This window comes from Dermacentor variabilis, chromosome 11 (genome assembly GCF_050947875.1).
Source record: "Dermacentor variabilis isolate Ectoservices chromosome 11, ASM5094787v1, whole genome shotgun sequence".
Taxonomy (NCBI): Eukaryota; Metazoa; Arthropoda; class Arachnida; order Ixodida; family Ixodidae; genus Dermacentor; species Dermacentor variabilis.
In genome coordinates, this window is record NC_134578.1 from 16,196,140 (window position 1) to 16,217,646 (window position 21,507).

The 21,507-nt window shown below is 48.4% G+C and overlaps 1 protein-coding gene across 1 annotated transcript in view; it reads right to left on the reverse strand.

Annotated features, from left to right (window-relative positions):
* Window positions 1-21,507, reverse strand: part of LOC142563074 (venom metalloproteinase antarease-like TtrivMP_A) — a 93,034-nt gene that overhangs the window by 60,444 nt on the left and 11,083 nt on the right. Inside the window, exons 5-6 of the mRNA XM_075673591.1 lie at window positions 13,919-13,972; window positions 13,732-13,847 (exon numbers count right to left, since the gene is read on the reverse strand). Of these exons, the coding sequence (XP_075529706.1) occupies window positions 13,732-13,847; window positions 13,919-13,972 (170 nt within the window). The remainder of the gene's footprint in view (window positions 1-13,731; window positions 13,848-13,918; window positions 13,973-21,507) is intronic.

The following is a 21,507-nucleotide window of genomic DNA, read 5'->3' on the forward strand; positions in this document are numbered from 1 at the left end:
GATCATAATGTTATTTACTTCATTACTCATCTTAATTTCTCGTGGAAGTAATCTGCTGCCTCATCAAATAATTTTTCTCAATTGTTAGAATGGTACTAAGGGCAACAGTCAATTTATAAAAAGATGGGTGGAGCTAAATGAGATCGTATACATGTATGTGAACGGGAGAAGTATAGCAACCCAGGGGCTCGAGTTTTGTTATGACCATATAATCATGACCATGAGTATTTGTTTATTAATATATGTAGACCCCGGAGTGTTAGCCAGCGCTACTCAGAGCCATAACTTGCAGATGTGGAACATACCTTTTTTGCCCGATGTTCATAGTTCGATGCGGGGTCATGCTAAGTGGAATGTTCCCGAAAGAGACAAGGTTCTGGGGTTTTCATATTGCTTCTTATCATTCAGTTCCGAGAGAAGGTCACCCCTAGCCAAATAAGTTGCTTTGAATCTGGGCCTACGGCATCAGTGAGACATTTCGCAACAAGGGAAAGTGAGATGACTGTCACACCCTATTCTGGTTTTACAGATGATGATGATGTGTGGAGTTTTATGGCGCAAGGGCCAGGTGTGGCCAAAGAGCGCCATGTCTGTGGTAATGAGTTTGCGGTGTAATTATGATTGCTATGAAGTTGGTGTGAGGTGGCTGTAAAGAGGCCTTAAAATATACGCGCTAAAGTGCGTAAAATCTGTATGATAAAATTATGGCGATGACGTATGACTTGTTCTATGAAAATTTAGATGCACATAAAAAGAATGATACGATAAGTAAAATATATCACGATTATAAGAAATGCCAGAGCACTACTGCCTCCTTGGAGCCCTTGAAACACAAGGGTCTGGAGGCATGTGCTATACCGTACAACTATCCCAGCGGCGTCCTCTAAAGAGAGGAAGCGCTAGGAATGCATGGGGTTAATAACATGTAGGACCACATCTCTCAGAAAACCTAGGACTGTGTCTGTGTTAAAAAGCGGTTCTGGACCGAGGAACATTACTGGATGGAGAGGGATGTGCTGTCTGTAAGCTAAGGAAAAATGTTTCGTTCTTTCAGATTCGGCTTCGCGACATTCCAGAAGGACGTGGAGCACAGTCAGCCTCTCCCCGCATCTACCACAGGTTGGAGGCACACTTCCGGTTAGTAGAAAATTATGGGTGCCAAACGTGTGTCCTATTCTGAGCCGACAGAATAGGACATCTGTTCGGCGCGATTTTGTAGTAGAGGGCCAGAATCCTAACTGTGGTTTTATCAGGTGGAGCTTATTATTCGTTTCCGCGTCCCACATGCGTTGCCAGTGGTCCCGCAATCTCCTTCGCAAGAAAGGCCTCAGATCTGTGACAGGCACCGCAGCGGTAGGGTTAACAGTTTGCGATGCGATTGACGTGGCCATCTCGTCCGCCAGAACGTTACCCTCAATGCTCCTGTGGCCAGGCACCCAGCATATAATGATACGCTGGTTAGATATGTACGCTTTACACAAGACGGTGTAGAGTTCACTAAGTACAGGATTTTTGTGTGTATAGACTGACATCAAGGCCTTCACGACGCTTAGGGAGTCTGTATAGATCGCTGCTTTTGAAAGTTTTGATCTTCTTATATGTTTCACGGCAGAGAGTAATGCGTAGGCCTCGGCCGTAAAGATGCTTGTTTCGGGATGCAGTACGTCGGATTGCGAGAAGGATGGGCCGACTGCTGCATAGGATACCCCGGCATTTGACTTCGAAGCGTCTGTGTAGAAATCTGCACAGGAGTGCTTGTGCTGTAGTTCTAGGAAATGCATTCTGATTTCAGCCTCAGGAGCGTGCTTTGTAACTTTTATAAAGGATATGTCACATTGTATCACCTGCCACTCCCAGGGAGGTAAGAGCTTGATTGTGTGCATTAGGCGATGCTCGAGGAGTGGGACATGCATTTCATTGCTAAGCTCCTTCACACGCAGCGAAAAAGGGTGTCTTATGGAGGGACGGTTGCTGAAAAGTGTAGCGCACGTCATATCGGTAACGGTATCAAAACATGGATGTTCAGGATTAGAGCGTACTTTGAGGAAATATATAAAGCTGTTGTATGATCTCTGTAGGTGGAGAGACCATTCATTCGATTCGGCATATAAGCTTTCAATTGGGCTTGTTCTGAAAGCGCCCGTGGCTAAACGGATGCCTAGATGGTGAACCGGGTCTAGCATCTTTAGCGCGCTTGGGGCGGCAGAGTTATATACCACGGCACCATAATCTAATCGTGACCGGATGAGGCTCTTATACAGATTCATTAGGCACTTCCTGTCACTACCCCACGTAGTCTGGGATAGAAGTTTCATTAGGTTCATTGTTTTCAGACACTTTTCTTTGAGTTGTTTAATGTGTGGGACGAAAGTGAGTCTATTGTCGAGTATAATACCTAGAAATTTGTGCTCTTTGTTTACAGGAATCTGTTGTCCACACATTTGTAAGCAAGGATCCGGAACTAGGCCTCTCTTCCTTGTAAACAGCACACAAGAACTTTTTTGAGGATTGATTTTAAAACCATTTTTCTCTGCCCACCCTGACACCTTGTTCAAGCCATGCTGTACCTGTCTCTCGCATACTGCGAGGTTACAGGATTTGAAGCCTATTTGAATGTCGTCCACATAGACGGAATACAAGATGGCTGGTGGTAAGGACGCACGAAGCGTTGTCATTTTAACAATAAAAAGTGTGCAACTGAGCACGCCTCCCTGGGGTACACCAGTTTCTTGTATAAAAGGACGTGACAGCACATTGCCGACTTTCACCCGGAAGGTACGACTGGACAAGTAGCTTTTTATTACGTTTAGCATTTTACCATGAATGCCCATTTCTGACAAATCTCTCAAGATTCCGTAGCGCCAGGTCGTATCGTACGCCTTCTCCATATCGAGGAATATCGATACGAAGAACTGTTTGTGTACAAGCGCGTCACGAATATGTCCTTCAATACGTACAAGATGGTCGGTTGTGCAGCGCCCTTCTCGGAAGCCACACTGAAAGGGATCAAGCATTTTGTTTTGTTCAAGAAAATGGATGAGTCGCCGATTTATCATTTTTTCAAATACCTTACACATGCAGCTTGTGAGGGCTATCGGGCGGTAACTTGCCACTGAAGAAGGGTCTTTCCCTTCTTTCAAAACAGGGACCACAATGGCTTCTTTCCATGCCGTTGGAAGGTACCCTGCGTCCCAGATAGTGTTGAAAAGTGTAAGTAGTGTTACTTGCGTGTCATTGTGTAAGTTTTTGAGCATTTCATACATTATTCTATCGGATCCCGGTGCAGAGCTCTTGCATGCGCTCAAGGCAGCTTTCAACTCAGCAGCACTAAAAGGGCAATTGTACGGTTCATTCTGTCGGCATTTATTGACGAGTGGCTTGCATTCTTCTATTTGTTTATATTTTAGGAAGGATTGCGAATAATGTTTTGAGCTTGATACACTCTCAAAGTGCTCCCCAAGTGAGTCGGCCTGATCTTTCAGTGTACCGCCCTGTGTATTTACTAGAGGGAGTGAATAAGTTTGTCGTCCTTTTATCCTGTTAACCCTGTTCCAGACTTTCCCCTCCTCAGTATAAGAGTTGATACCCGATAAAAACTTCTGCCAGCTCTCTCTTCTGGCCTGTCGGCGCGTTCTCCTTCCTTCAGATTTTGCTTTTTTAAAGTTAATAAGATTCTCCGCAGTGGGAGAGGTGCGTAGCAACCCCCACGCTTTGTTTTGTTTCTTACGGGCGGTCCTACACTCGTCGTTCCACCATGGGACGCGCCGTTTGCATGCGAAACCACTTACTCCAGATATGCATTTAGACGCGGCACCTATAATGAAGGCTGTAAAATACTGAACGGCAGCATCAATTTCTAAAGAGGACATGTCATCCCATGAGATCCTGGTGAGAGTTCGGAATTTCTCCCAGTCGGCTGTATCGATTTTCCACCTGGGAGCGTGTGGTAGACATTCGCGTTCTTTATATTTTCTTAGAAGTATAGGGAAGTGGTCGCTTCCGTAAGGATTGTCGTTTACTTCCCATTCAAGTTCAGACAGTAGTGACGGGGAGACTAGGCTAAGATCTATTGAAGAAAATGTTTTGTTTGCGAGAGAATAGTATGTCGCTTCCTTCTTATTCAGAAGACAAGCACCAGAAGAGAAAAGGAACTGTTCAACGAGACGACCTCGCGCGTCTGTACGAGAGTCGCCCCACAGGCAGCTGTGCGCATTGAAATCGCCAAGAACAACATAAGGTTCTGGCAATTCGTCTATAAATGACTGGAATTCATGTTTGTTTAATTTGTAGTGTGGGGGTACGTAAAGCGAGCTAATGGTGATGAGTTTGTTTAGGAGGACAGCTCGGACTGCCACTGCTTCAAGAGGCGTTTGGAGCTGTAAATGTTGACACGCAATGCTTTTGTGGATAACTATAGCTACACCTCCCGATGATGCGATAGCATCATCGCGATCTTTGCGAAAAGTTATATACTGTCGGAGAAAGTTTGTGTGTTTTGATTTTAGGTGTGTTTCCTGTAAACACAGCACTTTTGGATTGTGTTTGTGTATGAGCTCTTGTACGTCATCAAGGTTTCTAAGGAGACCTCTGACGTTCCATTGTATGATTTGTGTATCCATATTTAATGTAAATTAGTGCTGTGTCTACGGAAACGGAAAGATGCCTTAGATTACAGAGCCCTTTCGAGGCCCTGTAATAGGTGTTTTGTTCTTTTTGAAGCGTTCGAGCGATTCTCGACGCTCCTTAGGCGCCTGGTGCGCCTTGAGGATAGGTGTGGTGTCCATTGCCTCTTGTGAGGCGCCGGACACGTGCTCTTGCGAGCGGGAAGTTTTCAGAGGGAGTCCCGCCTTGGAGGGCAAGACCCCTGCGCCCACCAGCCCGGAGGTCGATGGGGCTCCCAGAGGGATTTGGCTGCGCTGGCCGTTGCCAGCGCTGGAAGGGGCCTCGGAGGCTGGGGCAGCCTCGGCTGCGTCCACCTTCGGGGTCGATGGCCCCGTCTGCTGGGCAGACGGAGCAGCGCTAGCTGCAACCGCCGCGGGGGCAGATGGCGTAACTGCCGACTCACTGCCTGTGGGTCGGGCAGCCGCTGGAGGCCGTTGTGGCGCTGCCCCCTTACGCGCCACATCGGCAAAGCTACTCTTTGACAGGTATGACACCCGCCTACGTGCCTCCTTGAAAGATATGTTTTCTTTGACTTTGATTGTCACAATCTCTTTTTCTCTTTTCCAGGACGGGCAGGCGCGCGAGTATGCGGCGTGCTCGCCATCACAGTTGACACAGTGTGGAGTCTTCTGGCATGTTTCAGAGGAATGTTCAGTGTCACTACACTTGGCACATGTCAGCCGGCCTCGACAGTTCTGTGAACTGTGGCCGAACCTTTGGCACTTAAAACATCTGAGGGGATTGGGCACGTACGGCCTAACACGAAGTTTGATGTAACCGGCCTCGATGGACTCGGGGAGGACACTTGAGCTAAAAGTGAGTATCAGGTGTTTTGTTTGGATTTCTTTTCCATCTCGCCTAATCTTGATTCTTTTGACATTTATGACATTTTGTTCGCTGAAGCCCTCCAAGAGTTCAGCCTCAGTGAGCTCCAGCAAATCATCGTCCGAGACAACGCCTCGGCTGGTATTCATCGTGCGGTGCGGGGTTACTACTACATGGGTCTCTCCAAATGATACTAGTTTAGGCAGTTTCTCAAATTGTTTCTGATCGCGGAGCTCCAAGAGGAGGTCACCGCTGGCCATCCTCGACGCCTTATAACCTGGGCCAAAAACTTCGGTAAGGGTCTTAGATACCAGGAACGGGGAGATCGTTCGGACTTGTTTCGCTGGTTTTTCTGTGTGGATCACATGAAAACGAGGGAAGGATTCTTTTTGTCGACCAAAAAACTGGAATACATCATCGGTGCGCCCTCTTTTCTGAGGGCGATCAGGAAGTGGAGGGAAGGATGTTGCCATAAAGGAATTGAAATTTCGGCAATAACGCCAGCCACCCACCATGGAGTCCTACAAGGGGACGCTACAGAGACTGTAAGAACAGGTCCTGTAAACGCCAGCTGTACGTCATCACTATAACCAAATATGAAATAACCTAGGTTGGTTAATCACACAAGGTTAACCCTTGCTGCCTGGAAACTATGGAAGTAAGCGGAAGGAAGGAGAAGACAGGAAAGATGAAAAGTGAGAGAAAGACGAAGGCTGGAGGGAGAGAGAGACAGGAAAAGGCAACTACCGATTTCCCCCGGGTGGGTCAGTCCGGGGGGGCCGTCTATGTGAAGCAGAGGCCAAAGGGGTGTGTTGCGTCCGCCGGGGGGCCTTAAAGGTCCAGACACCCAGCATCGGCTCAACCCCCAGGATCCCCCTTTCCCCAGACACGGCTAAGCCGCGCACGGCTACACGCGGGAGGGTCCAACCCTCGTGTGCTCGGGTACGTGGTGTCGCAACACACCAAACGCCTGCTGACGCAGACGCCCCTGCGGGGTGGTTTTACAGAGTGCACCACATAATACCTGGGTAAATTCTCTCGGTTATGGAAAAAAAATTGAAGTACTTTGGTACGCTCTCGTTTGCAAGGGCGATCAGCAAGTTTCGGAAAATAACTGTCGATAAAGAATCTTCACTTTTCGGCAACGGCAGGTACCCACCATTGTGCCATACGAAGGGACGTCGTAGGAAGTGTAAAACAAGTCCTGCAAGCGCCAGCTGTACGTTACTACTATAAAGAAGTGTGATACACCAAGGTTTGTTGCACTACACAAGGTTAACCCTTGCTGCCGGGAATATCAGAAGTAAATAAAAGTGAGTAAAAGACAGGAAAGATTGAAAGTAAGAGAGAAAGACGAAGATTGTAGAGGATTGTAAAAGGCAACTACTGATTTCCCCCAGGTGGGTCAGTCCGGGGGTGCCGTGAAGCCGAGGCCACAGGGCTGTCTGGCGTCCGCCGAGGGGCCTTATGTTTGTTAGTTTGGGTTTAATGGCACAAAAGCAACTAAGGCCATGCTGCGCCAGTCACAAGGCAAAATAAAACGGAACGTTAGAGCAAGTAAACAAACCTGAGTTACATTATAGTTGGTGTAAATAGCCAGTTTTCTCTAAAAAGTCGAACAGGTTAGTGAATGGCACTAGGGGGTCATCTGCTAGTAATAGGGCAGGGTGTAATGGAGTGTACAAATTACACAGGCTGTGTAAAAACCTCCATCTCAATGTGTCGATGTGTGGACATGTTATTAAGATGTGCATGACTGTAATATGTTCATGGCATTTTGCGCAAGTTGGCGGGTTTTCTTATCGGAGAAGGAAATTGTGAGTCTGATGTGTGTGTCCTACTCGAAGTCGACAAGATCACTTCGTAGAACCGTTGCTGGGGACTGCATGATGTCCACTCGCCAATTACAGGTTTAAGAAGATGTAGCTTGTCGCTTAAACAATTGTCCCAATCGCGTTGCTATTTAGACGTCAAGGCTTTCCGAATCGCACTGATACTGTCTTTATATGGAAGTGCTGCATTTTGAGTGTTTTTGCACGCTGCCATTGATGCGCATCTATCCGCTGCTTCGTTACCCAGTATCCCAATATGGCTTGATCCCCAGCAATACCTAATTGATCTGCCCTATTCGTTTGACGACAATGCGTTTAATATATCGCCCAACAAGGGTTCACTTTGGGATTTCATGTGTAGAGCCTTCAGTACGCTTAATGACTCTGTGTATATGACAGTACTTTCAAGTTTGTCAACGATGATGTTTTGATCTACCATCCAAATTGCGTACACTTCGGCTGTGTAAACAGAGGCATGCTGAGGTAATCGAATACTTGTTTCCCAATTTTCGGTTACGGCCCCCACACCACGTGTTTTTTCGTTTTAGAGCCATCAGTATAAAATTCCATGTAATTTTTATACTTGTCTTGAAGAGCGCGGAATTCTTGTATAATGTGCTCATGTGGTGTTTCTTTTTTTAAATGTGTTAGTGTCCAGTCACAGTGCGGTGTGAAATCACACCACGGGGGCAAACGTTCTGGCTTTCTCGCAACCTGGAGGACTTCCCGAGGGATGTCATAATGCCGACAGTATTCCTCGTATCGCAGGATAAGCTGCCTAATCATGTTTGGTTTATTTGTGCAATGTAAGCGTGAGCTGCACTGTGTGACGATGTTGTAGCATATCTTTTGTGGTGAGGGTCGGATTCTGAGTACGTAGGAAAAAGTTAATAGCGCTCTGCGATGCTGTAAGGAGACTCATTACATTCAACAGTAAGCTCTGGATAGGTGATGTTCGGTAAGCACCGCATGCCAGTCGTAGTCATAGGTTATGAACTGGATCAAGTCATCGGACGTAAGATAGTCTGGCTGACCCATATACGATGCTGCCGTAGTCTAATATGCTACGCACCAAAGTGCGGTAAATGAGTAGCAGGCATTTACGGTCAGAGCCCCAGCATTTCCGGGAGCGGATTTTGAGAATGAGAAGTGCATTGTTCGATTTGATTTTAATACTATTTACGTGCGCGAGAAAGTTCAACTTTTTATCAAACAGAACACCCAGAAACTTGTGTTCTTGTTTTACCGGTAGTGTGGCTTCCTGTAGTTTAAGGATGGGATCTGGTTGTAGGCCTCTTTTTTGTGCAAAAACAACACTAATCGTTTTTTCACTTGAGAAGCGAAAGCCGTTTTCAAATGCCTACTGCGTTAGTTTGTTTAATGTAATTTGAATTTGTCGTTCGCAGGTTGCCATGTTCGATGCACGAGATGAAATTTGTAGATCATCCACATATAGTGAATGGATTGCAGAGGATGGAATTACATTATTGAGCGAGTTTATTTTCACCAAAAACAATGTTGAGCTTAATACGCATCCCTGAGGTACACCGTTTTCTTGAATAAATACGCGGGACGGCACCGTTCCTAAACACACTTGGAATGTTCGATCGGACATGAAATCAGCTAGACATTGAAGCATTCTACCGCGGATCCCTAAATTCGCTATGTCCCTTAATATACCAATCCTGCATGTTGTCTTGTACGCCTTCTCCACATCAAAGAAAACCGTGAGACAGTATTGCTTGTGTAGAAAGGCCACACGTATCTCTTGTTCTAGCCCAACTAGATGATCTGTTGTTGAGCAGCCTTTCTTGTACCAACACTGATGTTTATTGAACAGGTTCTCAGTTTCAAGGACGTATGCCAATCTTATGTTTATGATGGATTAATAGGACTTGGCAAGACAGCTTGTGAGTGCTATAGATCGGTAGCTGGTAGCTGTTGCAGGATGCTTTCCAGCTTTGAAGAAAGGGATTATAATGGCGTTTTTCCACTCATTCGGCATTTTTCATGTTTCCCAGATTATGTTGAAAAAGCGGAGCAAGGTCTTAGGTGTGCTAGAATTGTGTAGTGTACTCTGTCCGCACCGGGCGCTGTTTTTTTGCCAGTTTCGACGGCCTCCTGCAGGGCGGATTCAATGAAGCCATCCGACCCTGCGAAGCACCAAATGGTTATGTCGTCGGCGTAATTGGTGTGGTTTAACCCGTGAATCTTCGAGACTCATTCGAAAAGCCCGATCATCACGAGATGGAAAAGCGTCAGTGGGAGGACTGATCCCGGGGAGGGCTGTCACGCTGTCCTAGCTCGACTGCTTCCGACACAAGGTCTCTTACGCGTAGGACGGCCTTGCGCTGGGTAATGATGAGCGGACAAAGTCATAGAACTGATGGCCGAGCACAAGGTCTGTGATCACCTTCAAGCTGGACGAGTATGTGGTGTTATCAAAGACCTCCTCCAAATTGAGGCCGAGTATGGCGTGGGTGTCCCGTGTGTTTCCTCCGTCAAGAATCTCACGCTTTAGTAGTAACATGGCGTCTTCTGCCGATAACCCGGGTCGGAGGCCGATCATGGGATGCGGAAGGCATTCGTAGTCCTCAAAGTATCGACTGATCGTGTTGAGGACAGCGTCTCCGGCCACCTTACCCACGCATGACGTGAGCGAGATGGGGCGGGGATGATCTAGGCTAGGCGTCTTGCCCGGTTTGGGAATGAAAGCAGCGTGGGTGAGTTTCCAGGCGTCGGGTAGCGTGCGTTTCTTCCACACTTAGTTGATGGTGTCTGTGAGTTAAATGAAGGAGGGGTCATCGAGGTTGCGAAGGAGCTTGTTGGTAATGCCATCGGTACCGGGGCTGGAGCGACCATGGAGTACGTGGAGAGCCCGGCGTACCACTTCGGTGGAAAAATTGGCATCGAGGAGAGTGTTGTCGGGACCGGTGTATTGGGTATTAGGACTCAACGGAGCCATGGAAAGCGTTAGATATTTCTGTATGAGGGTCTTGGTGACGTTTTTCGGTGGTGCGTTCCATTTGGGTTGATGAACTATCTGCGCGAGCAAATGGCGCTGGTTAGTACGGGCGTTGATGTCGTCTAGCAGGTGCTTAAGGAGGTTCCACGTCTTACCGTTACGGAGCTGGCCATCGACGAGTTACAGATCTCGTCCCACTGCTGTTTGGAAAGAGTGTCGCAGTGATCCGCTATGCTCTTGTTTAACTCCGTTATGCGTTTGCGGAGCCTGCGATTGAGGCGCTGGCCTATTGAGCGGGCCAGAAGGAACTACTCGGCCTCGAGTAGGTAAGCTAGGCGACTGTGCTTCTTCTCAGTCGGCAAATACGTATTCATGGTTTTGGTTGCCTTAGCGACGTCGGCTTTGAGCTGAGCCGTCTACGTCAGAAGGTTCGGGGCACCGTCGGAAGGGAGTCGTTCTGCACGAGTCTTACGGAAGAGGTCCATATCCACCCCCGTGTACGACTTGGTCTTCCTGCCGACGGTTGGGAAGTGTAGGGCCAGTAGGGAGTGGTCGCTACCGAGATCTGCCGCAAGGTTGGACCAGTGGGCGTCAGCGATGTTTTGACGAACCAGAGCTGCGGGTAGATGTCTGTTTGCGTGGACGTGCCGTTGGGGGTGGGAAAATCCTTGTCCTTAATGAGGGTAAGGTCCGTGTCGTTCATGTTCTGCCAGAGCTACCCTTGAGGGTGTTGTACGCGTAGCCACAGGCTCGATACGGTAAGCGGCGGCTGTTAAAGTCCCCTGCGATCACTAGTGAGTCGTAGCAGGAGAGGTGGATGGCTTTCTGGAACAGGCGTTTGAACCGTTGTCTGTGGCTACGGGGGCTACTGTACACGCGGAGGATGTAAACGCATCGTCGACACATGTTGCCGGGGAGAATCTCTACCATGACATGTTCAATTTCGGGCCCGTTGAGGTCGTGCGCTAGATACGAGACCTTGTTAGAGACCAGCGTGGCGGTAACGCGTCCTCCTGAGGGTCTGGATAACCACTGGTATCCGGACAATGTGGCAGTGAGTATTACACTTTCTTGCAACAGGATGACATCGGGTTTGACTGCGTGGCCGCACTGCTGCCTTACTGCTGTGGGGCGAACAGCCGCTGGGGGCCGTTGTTACGCTGCCCCCTGACGCGCCACATCGGTAATGCTGTTCTAGGGCAGGTATAAATCCGCCTGCGTGATTCTTTGAATGAAATCTTCTCTTTGACTTTTATGACCACAAATTCTTTTTCTTTTTTAATGACCGGCACAAGCGCGACTGTGCGGCAGGCGTGCCATCACAGTTACCACAGTGTGTTACGCTTTTGCAAGTTTCAGAAGCATGGTCTCCGGCACTACATTTAGCACATGTCTGTCGGCCTCGGCAGTTCTGGGATCTGTGGCCGAAAAGCTGGCATTTAAAACATCGAAGGGGCTTTGGGACATAGGGTCTGACACATAGCTTTACAAAGCCTGCCTCGATTATCTCAGGTAGGATGTTTGAGCCAAATGTCAGTATTAAATGCTTTGTTCTGATTTCCTTACCATCAAGTCTTTGCATAATTCGCTTAACATTAGTAACATTCTGCTCGCTCTAGTCTTCCACCAGTTCAGGTTCTGTCAGCTCCATTAGATCATCATCAGAGACAACACCACCGCTGGTGTTCATAGTACGGTGCGAGGTATTGCGACTGGAATTCCTCCAAATGTAGCTAGGTTAGGAAGCCTTTCCTATTCTTTCGCATCGCGGAGTCCCAAAATGATATATCTACTAGCCTGCCACGTAGCCTGCGCCAAGTGCGTCGGTAAGACATCTTGACACTAGGAAAAGGGAAATCATTCTCATAGCCTTTTCAGCTTTGTCAGAATGGATGACGTGGAATCGGAGAAAGCTTTGTAATCGGTTGCCAGAAAATTTAAAAACATCTTCGGTGCGCCCTTGTTTCTGACGGTGATCAGGGTGGGGGGTGGGGATAGAGCTAGCCATTTGTAACACGGAATTTTGGCAGCGGTGACAGCCGCCCACCACAGAGTCCAACAAGGGGACATGACAGGACTTGTGTATAAACAAGGCTTGTCAACGCCATCTGTACACAGCCACTATGACCAAATACGACATAACCTGGGTTGGCTACTAACGCAAGGTTAACCCTTGCTGCCTGGAAGATTGGAAGAAATAAAGAAATGAGTAGGAGACAGGAAAGATGGAAAGTGAGAGAAAGACGAAGGTTCGAGGGAGAGAGAGACAGGAAAAGGCCACTACCGGTTTCCCTCGGTTGGGCCAGTCCGTGGGTGCCGTATACGTGAAGCCGAGGCCAAAGGGGTGTGTTGCCGCCGCCGAGGGGCCCTAAAGGTCCAAACGCCCGGCATCGGCTCAAGCCCCAGGATCCCCTTTCCCCTGGACACAGCTAAGCCACGCATGGCTTCAGTCGGGAGGGTCCAACCCTCGTGTGCTCGGGTATGTAGTGGCGCAACACACCAAGCGCCTGCTGACGCAGACGCCCTTGCGGGGTGTAACGACTACAATTGATTATAAATGACTAAAAATGCGTAGTAGTCAGCAGTAATTACCAAAATAAAGAAGAGCAAGAGAAGAGGCAAAGAGAAAGAGGCGAACGATAAGTGGAGGAAGACTAGGCTTTTGCCGTTCACCTCTTAAGAAAGATATTAAGAGACCCTGTAATCTTTTCCACATGAATTCGATGGCTAACTATATTAACTTATGGAGCATCAGAACAGCGAAAACATGAATTAGGTATGATTTTACTTACCGATACCAGAAGCAATGTTAGATAATCGAAATACTCTTCGACTTTCTGGAAATGCTTTGTGTGCTCGACTAATAATGATTGAAATTACTTGTAATGACTACGGATGACTAGGATATGGGCAACGTCTCTAACGACGGCTTGTAGTGACTACAATTGATTCGAAATGACTAAAATGCTTAGCAGTGAGCAGTAATGACTAATAATGACTGAAATTACTTGTAATGACTAGCAATGACTACGAAAGGACCAACAAGTCTAACGACAACTTGTCACGACTACAATTCATTAGAAATGACTAAAATGCTTAGTAATTAATAGTGATGGCTAGTAATGACTGACATGACTTGTAATGACTACTAATGACTATGAAAGTACCAGTATGTCTAACGACGAATTGTAACGATTACCATTGATTAAGGATGACTAATAATGCTTAGTAATGAGCAGTAATGACTAAAAGAAAGAAGAGAAAGAGAAGAGGCAAAGAAAAAAAGGCAGATCATAAGAGGAGGAAGAGTGGGATTTTGCCGTTCACCTCTTAAGAGAGATCTTAAGAGACCCTGTGATATTTTTCCACATGGATCCCATGACCCACTATATTAATTTATGGAGCATCAGAACACCGAAAGCATGAATTAGGTATGATTTTACTTACCGATAGCAGAAGCAATGTTAGGTAATTTAAATGCTCTTCTTCTGTCTCGAAATGGTTTGTGTGCTCGACGTCGCTCACAAGAAATAACTCCAAGGTGAAGTTCTGTGGTGGATCTCCTAGCGTTGGAGAAAGAAAAGTTGGAATTATTTTGGGTTGATGTTGGAATGACACAATCAGAAAAACTGACCTTTCTTAGTCGCCTTTCTTTCAGTAGCCCTTGCTTTAGCGTATACCTTTCTGTCTGCAAGGATATGGAAAAGAGCATAATGGGTCACGGATGGAAGACCTTCGAAGTTGTCACCAAACCATCGGTGAGGTCTACAGCTTTCGCGCACAACTGCCACATTATATAGCCTCCAGGGAACCTTAGCCTCATATTTACAGCATTACCAAGCCCACTCTGAAGAACTAATGCACACCAGTTCTCATGGTGTATCTTTAAGGTCCGACTTATGTGTGCTGTGGGAAATTTCAATACTACTCGCCTCTGGAAGATTTGAAAACGAATCGAAACAAAACTGCAGAAACCAAGCACACTTGTGTATGCCAAATGAAGTGGTAAACGTTACTTAGGACATCTTAAAGCTGATAATTAAACAATTAAATTATGGGGTTTTACGTGCCAAACCACTTTCTGATTATGAGGCACACCGTAGTGGAGGACTCCGGAAATTTTGTCCACCTGGGGTTCTTTAACGTGCACCTAAATATACGTACACGGGTGTTTTCGTATTTCGCGCTCATCGAAATGCGGCCGTCATGGCCAGGATTCGATCCCGCTACCTCGTGCTCAGTAGCCCAAAGCCATAGTCACTGACCAACCACAGTGGGTCTGATAATTTTGATTAGCTTTGGTTAAGCAGGCGGGCCCCAGGCCAATCGGCAGATAGCTTCTTCTTAATGTTATACACTTCTGCATATTTAAGTGACTTCTGTGAGATATCAATATCAGCAAAGGACTGCATTTGAGAAATACTCGTGTGCGTTAGCTTTTTTGCTCCTGACCGATTCTCTCCTCGATGTACACCCGTGAGCAAAAATATACGGACCACGGGAGCGCGTGCCAAACTGCATCGACGCGCCGTCTACCGACGCGGCGCCTGCTGTCGAGAGGGCCGCTAGAGCAGCGGTGCGCATGCGCGTCCCATCATATCTGCTGGCCTGACATGTAGCTTTGCCTGGCGTCGCTGTGGTGCTCGTAGACTAAACGTCCACTGGACATCGTTGTCTCTGCTCTGTCGCATCTTGGCCATTGTTTTACACAGCGGCTGCGGCTGGGCTGGCACGCGCGTCCGCCGCGCTTCGCGTTCATTCTTTGTTTGGGGGAATTATCGCACGCCGCACTGCCTCCTCTGACGCCTTTAGATGACTCGCACAAAGTGGCCTTCTGCGGCTTTGTGTTATCTCGAACTGTTCCAATGCTTGCTGCCGCAGGTAGAAGCAAGGTTTTGCAATCGGTGTCCACCGTCGCGTTAATAAGTAGAACTGAGCTGCAAGGGCTACTATGCTCCGCAAGCAGCAGGATGCTAAAAGGAGAACTTAGCGGAACCATACTGCCTTTATTTCTTCAAACCCTTCAACAAGGCTTGAACAAGAAATGCACGCGAGGGTGCCACTACAGACAGCAGCGACAACGCTGACACATGCGCGAGAATATAAAATCAGGTGCAGCTGTGCGGTGCACGCTGCCGTGAAGTTCCAATTACGATTGCCTCCTTGCGAATCGGGTCGAGGTTACGGACCTGCATCACTGGTCGGGGTGACCATCGACAGACTGTGGTCTTGAGGGCACTAAGGACGAGCCAATGTGTTGCTGTTATTTTCGTAGATTATAATTTTCACAAGTGTATCCATGATTTCACTACGCTGTCAATTTTCCATAGGCGGCGATGACGCCTCGAAGGTGCCGTGGTATCCGCTCGTAACGCGATGCCATGACGAGATCCCGACCAGTGATTCAGGTCCGTAACCTCGACCCGATTCGCAAGGAGGCAACCGTAATTGGAACTTCACGGCACCGTGCACCGCACAGCTGCACCTGATTTTATATTCTCGCGCATGAGTCAGCGTTGTCGCTGCTGTCTGTAGTGGCACCCTCGCGCGCATTTCTTCTTCAAGCCTTGTTGAAGGGTTTGAAGAAATAAAGGCAGTATGGTTCCGCTAATTTCTCCTTTTAGCATCCTGCTGCTTGCGGAGCATAGTAGCCCCTGCAGCTCAGTTCTACTTATTAACGCGACGGCGGACACCGATTGCAAAAGCTTGCTTCTACCTGCGGCAGCAAGCATTGGAACAGTTCGAGACAACACAAAACAAAGCCGCAGAAGGCCACTTTGTGCGAGTAATCTAAAGGCGTCAGAGAAGGCAGTGCGGCGTGCGATAATTCGCCCGAAGAAAGAATGAAAGCGAAGCGCGGCGGACGCGCGTGCCAGCCCAGCCGCAGCCGCTGCGTAAAACAATGGCCCAGATGCGACGGAGCAGCGACAACGACGCCCAGTGGACGTTTAGTCTACGAGCACCGCAGCGACGTCAGGCAAAGCTACATGTCAGGCCAACTGATATGATGGGACGCGCATGCGCACCGCTGCTCTAGCAGCCCTCTCGACAGCAGGCGCCGCGTCGGTAGACGGCGCGTCGATGCAGTTTGGCACGCGCTCCTGTGGTCCGTATACTTTTGCTCACGGGTGTACGTCTAGTGAGCGTTTGCTTGGACCTGCTTCCGATAATTTAGATAAAGCAACACCTTTCTAAGTTGAAGTATTTGGCTAAGTCGCAAGAAGAGGTCCATATATAGGATTAGAGTAATCATGAGATGAATGAGCGTGTTTATCTCAAAATAAGTCGAATTAAGGTAAATCATGTGCCTAAGAAAGGCAGTTGTAAATTTGTAATTGATGGCGTACTAGCGTGATAGGTTACTCTCTGTATCGATATGAACGGGGAAACAGAAGTCACTTTGACTAGGCTGCAGTGGCTAAACACATATGCCACACATAAGCTGGTTTAATGACACTATAGATGTTCAACTGGAAAATTACTTGCTACATATCGACACGTCTGAATCGAGTAATCGTTGCTTAAACACGACCTCGGTGTGCCCTCACACATTACTCTCGACCATTTGTTTACGAGCCTTATGTGGCCTTATGCGTCTGGCAAAAAGCCGGTTTTGTCGACATGTCCATTTAAACTACATTTTTGGGCAGTCTTTCAGAATAGAAGTCCAGCACAACGGATATGAAGGTCTTGTCTTCATTGAAAGTGCGTCGAACTGTTCCCGGTGCGTACACCATTCACGTGACATACACAATCTTCCCTCGGCAGCAAGTACATGGCCTTTGTCGCTGTACTACATAGAGCTAACGGCTAAGAGTGACGCGGTCATGCACTTGCAATCAGTCACTGCAACTACGTCACTAACTCGAAGAAGCTTCACATTATTCAGATTCCAAGATTGAGTGGCACTATCATTTTTGAGGCATGGTGAGCAGCATTCAAGCAAGGAATTTCGCTTTAATCCACCGTTTCGACACAGGCAGTTGTCTTCGTCATGACAGCGACTGTGAGTGCCTGCCCTGACAATGACAAGTGCCCTTGTCAAACGTTTGCTTAAAGCGGCGTTACTTGTTCGGCTGTTGCTCATGATTTCAAGTTTGGGTCTTCCTGTGGACGGCTGTCTTGTTTGGTTTTTCATTGCGATAGCAATTATATGGACATTCCAGGCGCATTTCTGCCGTCGCCGTCGGCGTCAGGTTCCGTATGAAGTCCAAGGGTGATGAAATCGTCGCCTCGCGCCGTGTGCTATATGGGCGAGGGAAAGCTTGCGACGGTGATCCGGCGAACGCGGCTCAATCTCGTTATGCAAGTGAGGAAGGCGGGCGGAAAAGTGGGCCCCCTTCTGTCGCGTGCCAGGCGAAGGAGGGGGCGTCCTTCTCCGGCGGCTTTAGGGTGCCCCGATGTAGCGCGCTGCCGTACAGGGTGGAGCCATTGCCTTCGTGACCGCCATATTGGAGCGAGCGCAGACACGGCGGACAGTGGAGCGTGGGCCCATATTCTTGTTTAGCATGCGCTTGTGCCAGCAAATTCCGATGTATAAAGGTCTTGCACATTTACTCGCAATCCTAAGCGCTTCTTGCACAAAGCAATAAAATAGCGTTGCTTGCATGCATAGGTCTCAGAGGAAATGACTACTGTGCAGCTAGGTCCGCGGTGGCCAACTGGAATGCTCAAACCGATGCTTTACATGACTAGATTGACTGCTTTATAAAGGAACACCTTTCGGTAACTTGCAAAAATATAATTTGTAACCGTTAATGCTAATTCACATACGCCATTTTCAATTAAACAGAATGCCCGCACTTTCGGGCGAGCTCAATTTAAAGCCGGTAAGGAAACTTCGAGATAACATACTAAAGACAACGACAAAATTCTGGAGCCAGACATAGTCGCGCGGGGCTCGGATCAATCGAGATAAATCTCCATGTTCGCCTCTCGCATCACAGAAAACCTGATAATGCGGCGTGCCGGCCGTTTTATGAAAGATCAAACAAGCTTTGCGGCATTATTCTAACCACAGAATGCTGGGGTCGAAATTTATAATGGTTCGGAATGAAACCGGTTCACTTGGCCTCATCTGATTGGTGAAAAGTTTGCTTGCGTCAGAGGTTGTCAGAGACAGCGGAGCGGCACCGCAAATTACGATCATGTCATGCATCTGTCAATCGTTTGCAAAGCGAACCGGTCTTTGGCTAAGAGCAGAACCAGCGAAGGGGTAGTCGGCTTTGGGTTCCGTTGCTGTGGCTTGGCTGCTGGCTTGTGACCCTGGCCGCGCGCGCCGGTCACGCGCGCGTGCGCTGGTTCCTTCGGAGGCTATTACTTGCCTTCGTCGTCTGCTTGGCGACCATGGCTGGAAGTGCGATACGCGTTCGAAGAAATGACGGATAACGAGTTGCACCGCCCTTGCCGGCTTTCGAAGTAGACCTTTCGCAGGCTACGCTATCAAATGAAGGAGACTCTGGTGCAAGCGTACCAGTGGTCATTCCACGCAGAGGAAGGAATATTGCGCGCTGTGGTTCATCGCAACCGGCCCGTAGCTCCCAGAGTTCGGTCGGACACGAAGCATTCATCGGAATGGCCTAGATCTCTGCTGCCGACACTGTCCGCAAGGTTGCTCTCGCTGTGTTGGCCTGTAGAAGGGCTGGGTCAGCTTTACCGTGACCTCCGCTTCAAAGCCAATACCAAGGAGCTGTTTGCATGGCAAGATCGAATTCTCAGTGTTAATCGCCAGCGTGAATAGCTCGCAGATCGCCGTTCAGCAATCAGAAGGGTTCAACCTAGGCTGGTTCAGCGCTTTCTCAGTTCCGCTGATAAAACTATACAGTCAGGACGGGAAGATATTGTGGAGATCTCTTATTTGGCTACATTTTTTTCTCTAGTTTTGGAGTGCCGCACTTTGTTCCACAATTTCACAGCACAGCGCGCACCGTCAACACCACGCTCCTCAATTTTACTTCGCGCACGCAATGCAGGGCCCGTATATCGTGATGTTTGATTTCAAGTTGTATTGCTTCTATCACGCGATGCGCCGTGGGGCAGATCGCAGGGATAGCGGCAGCGTGGCGGCTAGCAAGTCATGTCGAAGTCGATGACAAAGGGCGAAAAAAGAAGGAAAATTGATATAGTCGGTTGGTAAAGGTGTCCCTAAGAACCAGTTCACGGTTTGTCACGCTTACTACTTAAGAAGTGCTGGCAGTGCGTTCCTGTTGCGTGCATCGTGCAAGTCCCTGGTAGCAGACGACATAGCGCTGCGCTCTGCCAGCTCATTTACGCATGCGATACCGCCTGTCGGCTGAGAATGAAAAATAATGAAATTAATAAATTACTTCTGCATTGTGTAAACGTCCGGCACCACACGTTTGTACTTCAGAACTTGGCGTATAATATTTAATTTATATTTTACATTTATTTAGCAAGCAGAAACATTCTGCAATTTCTCGATTAGCTCGTCACCCGCCGTGGTTGCTCAGTGGCTATGGTGTTGGGCTGCTGAGCACGAGGTCGCGGGATCGAATCCCGGCCACGGCGGCCGCATTTCGATGGGGGCGAAATGCGAAAAGACCCGTGTGCTTAGATTTAGGTGCACGTTAAAGAACCCCAGGTGGTCAAAATTTCCGGAGTTTTCCGCTACGGCGTGCCTCATAATGAGCAAGTGGTTTTGGCACGTAAAACCTCAAATATTATTATTATCGATTAGCTCGTCATATAATGACGTAGACTTCAGAGGTGGCACCTTCTCATCTATTGGTCGCGTCCTTCCCTTCTTCCACCACCGGCTTGGGAATGGCACATTTAGTGGCGTAAACAGCGAAGTGAACGGTTCGTATTCCGAACAGTTAGAAGATTCGGCCCCTGGTACCTAAAAGCGGACAGGTGCAACTACTCTTATAAAAAGCAGCATAGATGTTATGGCTTACCTCGCACATGTTCGAGTTATCATGCGCACTCCAGTCTTTGCGCCTCACTTTCGCCTCCCATACTTTTCTCCATTCCTTATCCCGCGGAAAGCGAAAACTGTGCATGTCTTTCGTTGTCAAGCCGGCACACACAGCGGTACAAAACACCCTGGCATGCTGGTTTTTGCGACGGAACACAGTTCAATCGGCGAGCACCCGGCGCACAACACAGCAGCTTCGCAAACTCCCCAACAATGCTGCTTTACCAACCTTGGAAGGAACGGCCGCAGAAAGCGACTGGCACCAATATGGCGACAGAGGAACAAAATGGCGGCGCGGCGCAGGCCAAATAGTGCCACCACCCTGTGTGGCGGCGCGCTACATCGAGCACCCTAGGCTGCTGCTGCTTACGGCGCGGCCGTGCGGGCACCCTATTTTCAAAGCGGTCTGCGACGTGGCGAAAGTGCGCGCTCACGCGGCCCTCATCTTCAAAGCAAGCTGCAATGTTTGTCGAGTGCGCGTAGTACCGCTAGCTTCGTATGCACTGTGCTTTCGACGTTTCGTTCGCGTTAGAGCGAGAGACGCACGAAGGTCAATTCGCTCGCCTCTGCTGCCGTGATTGCGGACTCCGGCGTTTTGACAGCGCGTTTCCGCGGTCATCGAGCGAACTGTTTATCTTTACCTAGGAGCGCGAGACACCGTGCTTGTTAACCTAGTAAGCGAATGTTTACAAGTTTACACGGCCGATAAAACTACTATCCTTATCTCGTACAGCTATCTACTAATTTGCTATCGCAATCAGAGCCTCGCCTACCGGTCGAAACTGCGTCCTCTTTAGGCAGCCACAACGGCGAGAGGCCCTGTCATAACAGCCTAAATGGCTAAAATGAAGGAGGCCATTCTTTATTCTATTGCAAGTTACATGCACAGAGCTGCGCTAGTAAGCAATTGGGACCCGTGTCAATTGGGCGCACGCAGCATAAGGTTTGCGGCTACACGTTGTGCTTTATGGTCTCACTAATTTGCCAGCGCCACTACTGTCAATGCCAGGTCGTCGGCAACAGGTGTGAAAACAGATATATAGCTCCGCACACCTGAAGAAGTGCAAACACAGAGGCAATTGTACTATGCAGCAACATTCTGAAAATAAATGGTTAATCCCTCTTTCATAGGAATCGGTAGAACACAAAGACGAAACGTGTCTTAACAGAAGCTGTAGCATGTTTGCTTCCTGAACTGACGGCCCACTGCAGCGAAAGGCGTACAATTTGAGGGTCGGCGACCGTCTTGCTGGTTTGCCTGGCGCGCGGCGTCATGTTGGCAAGCG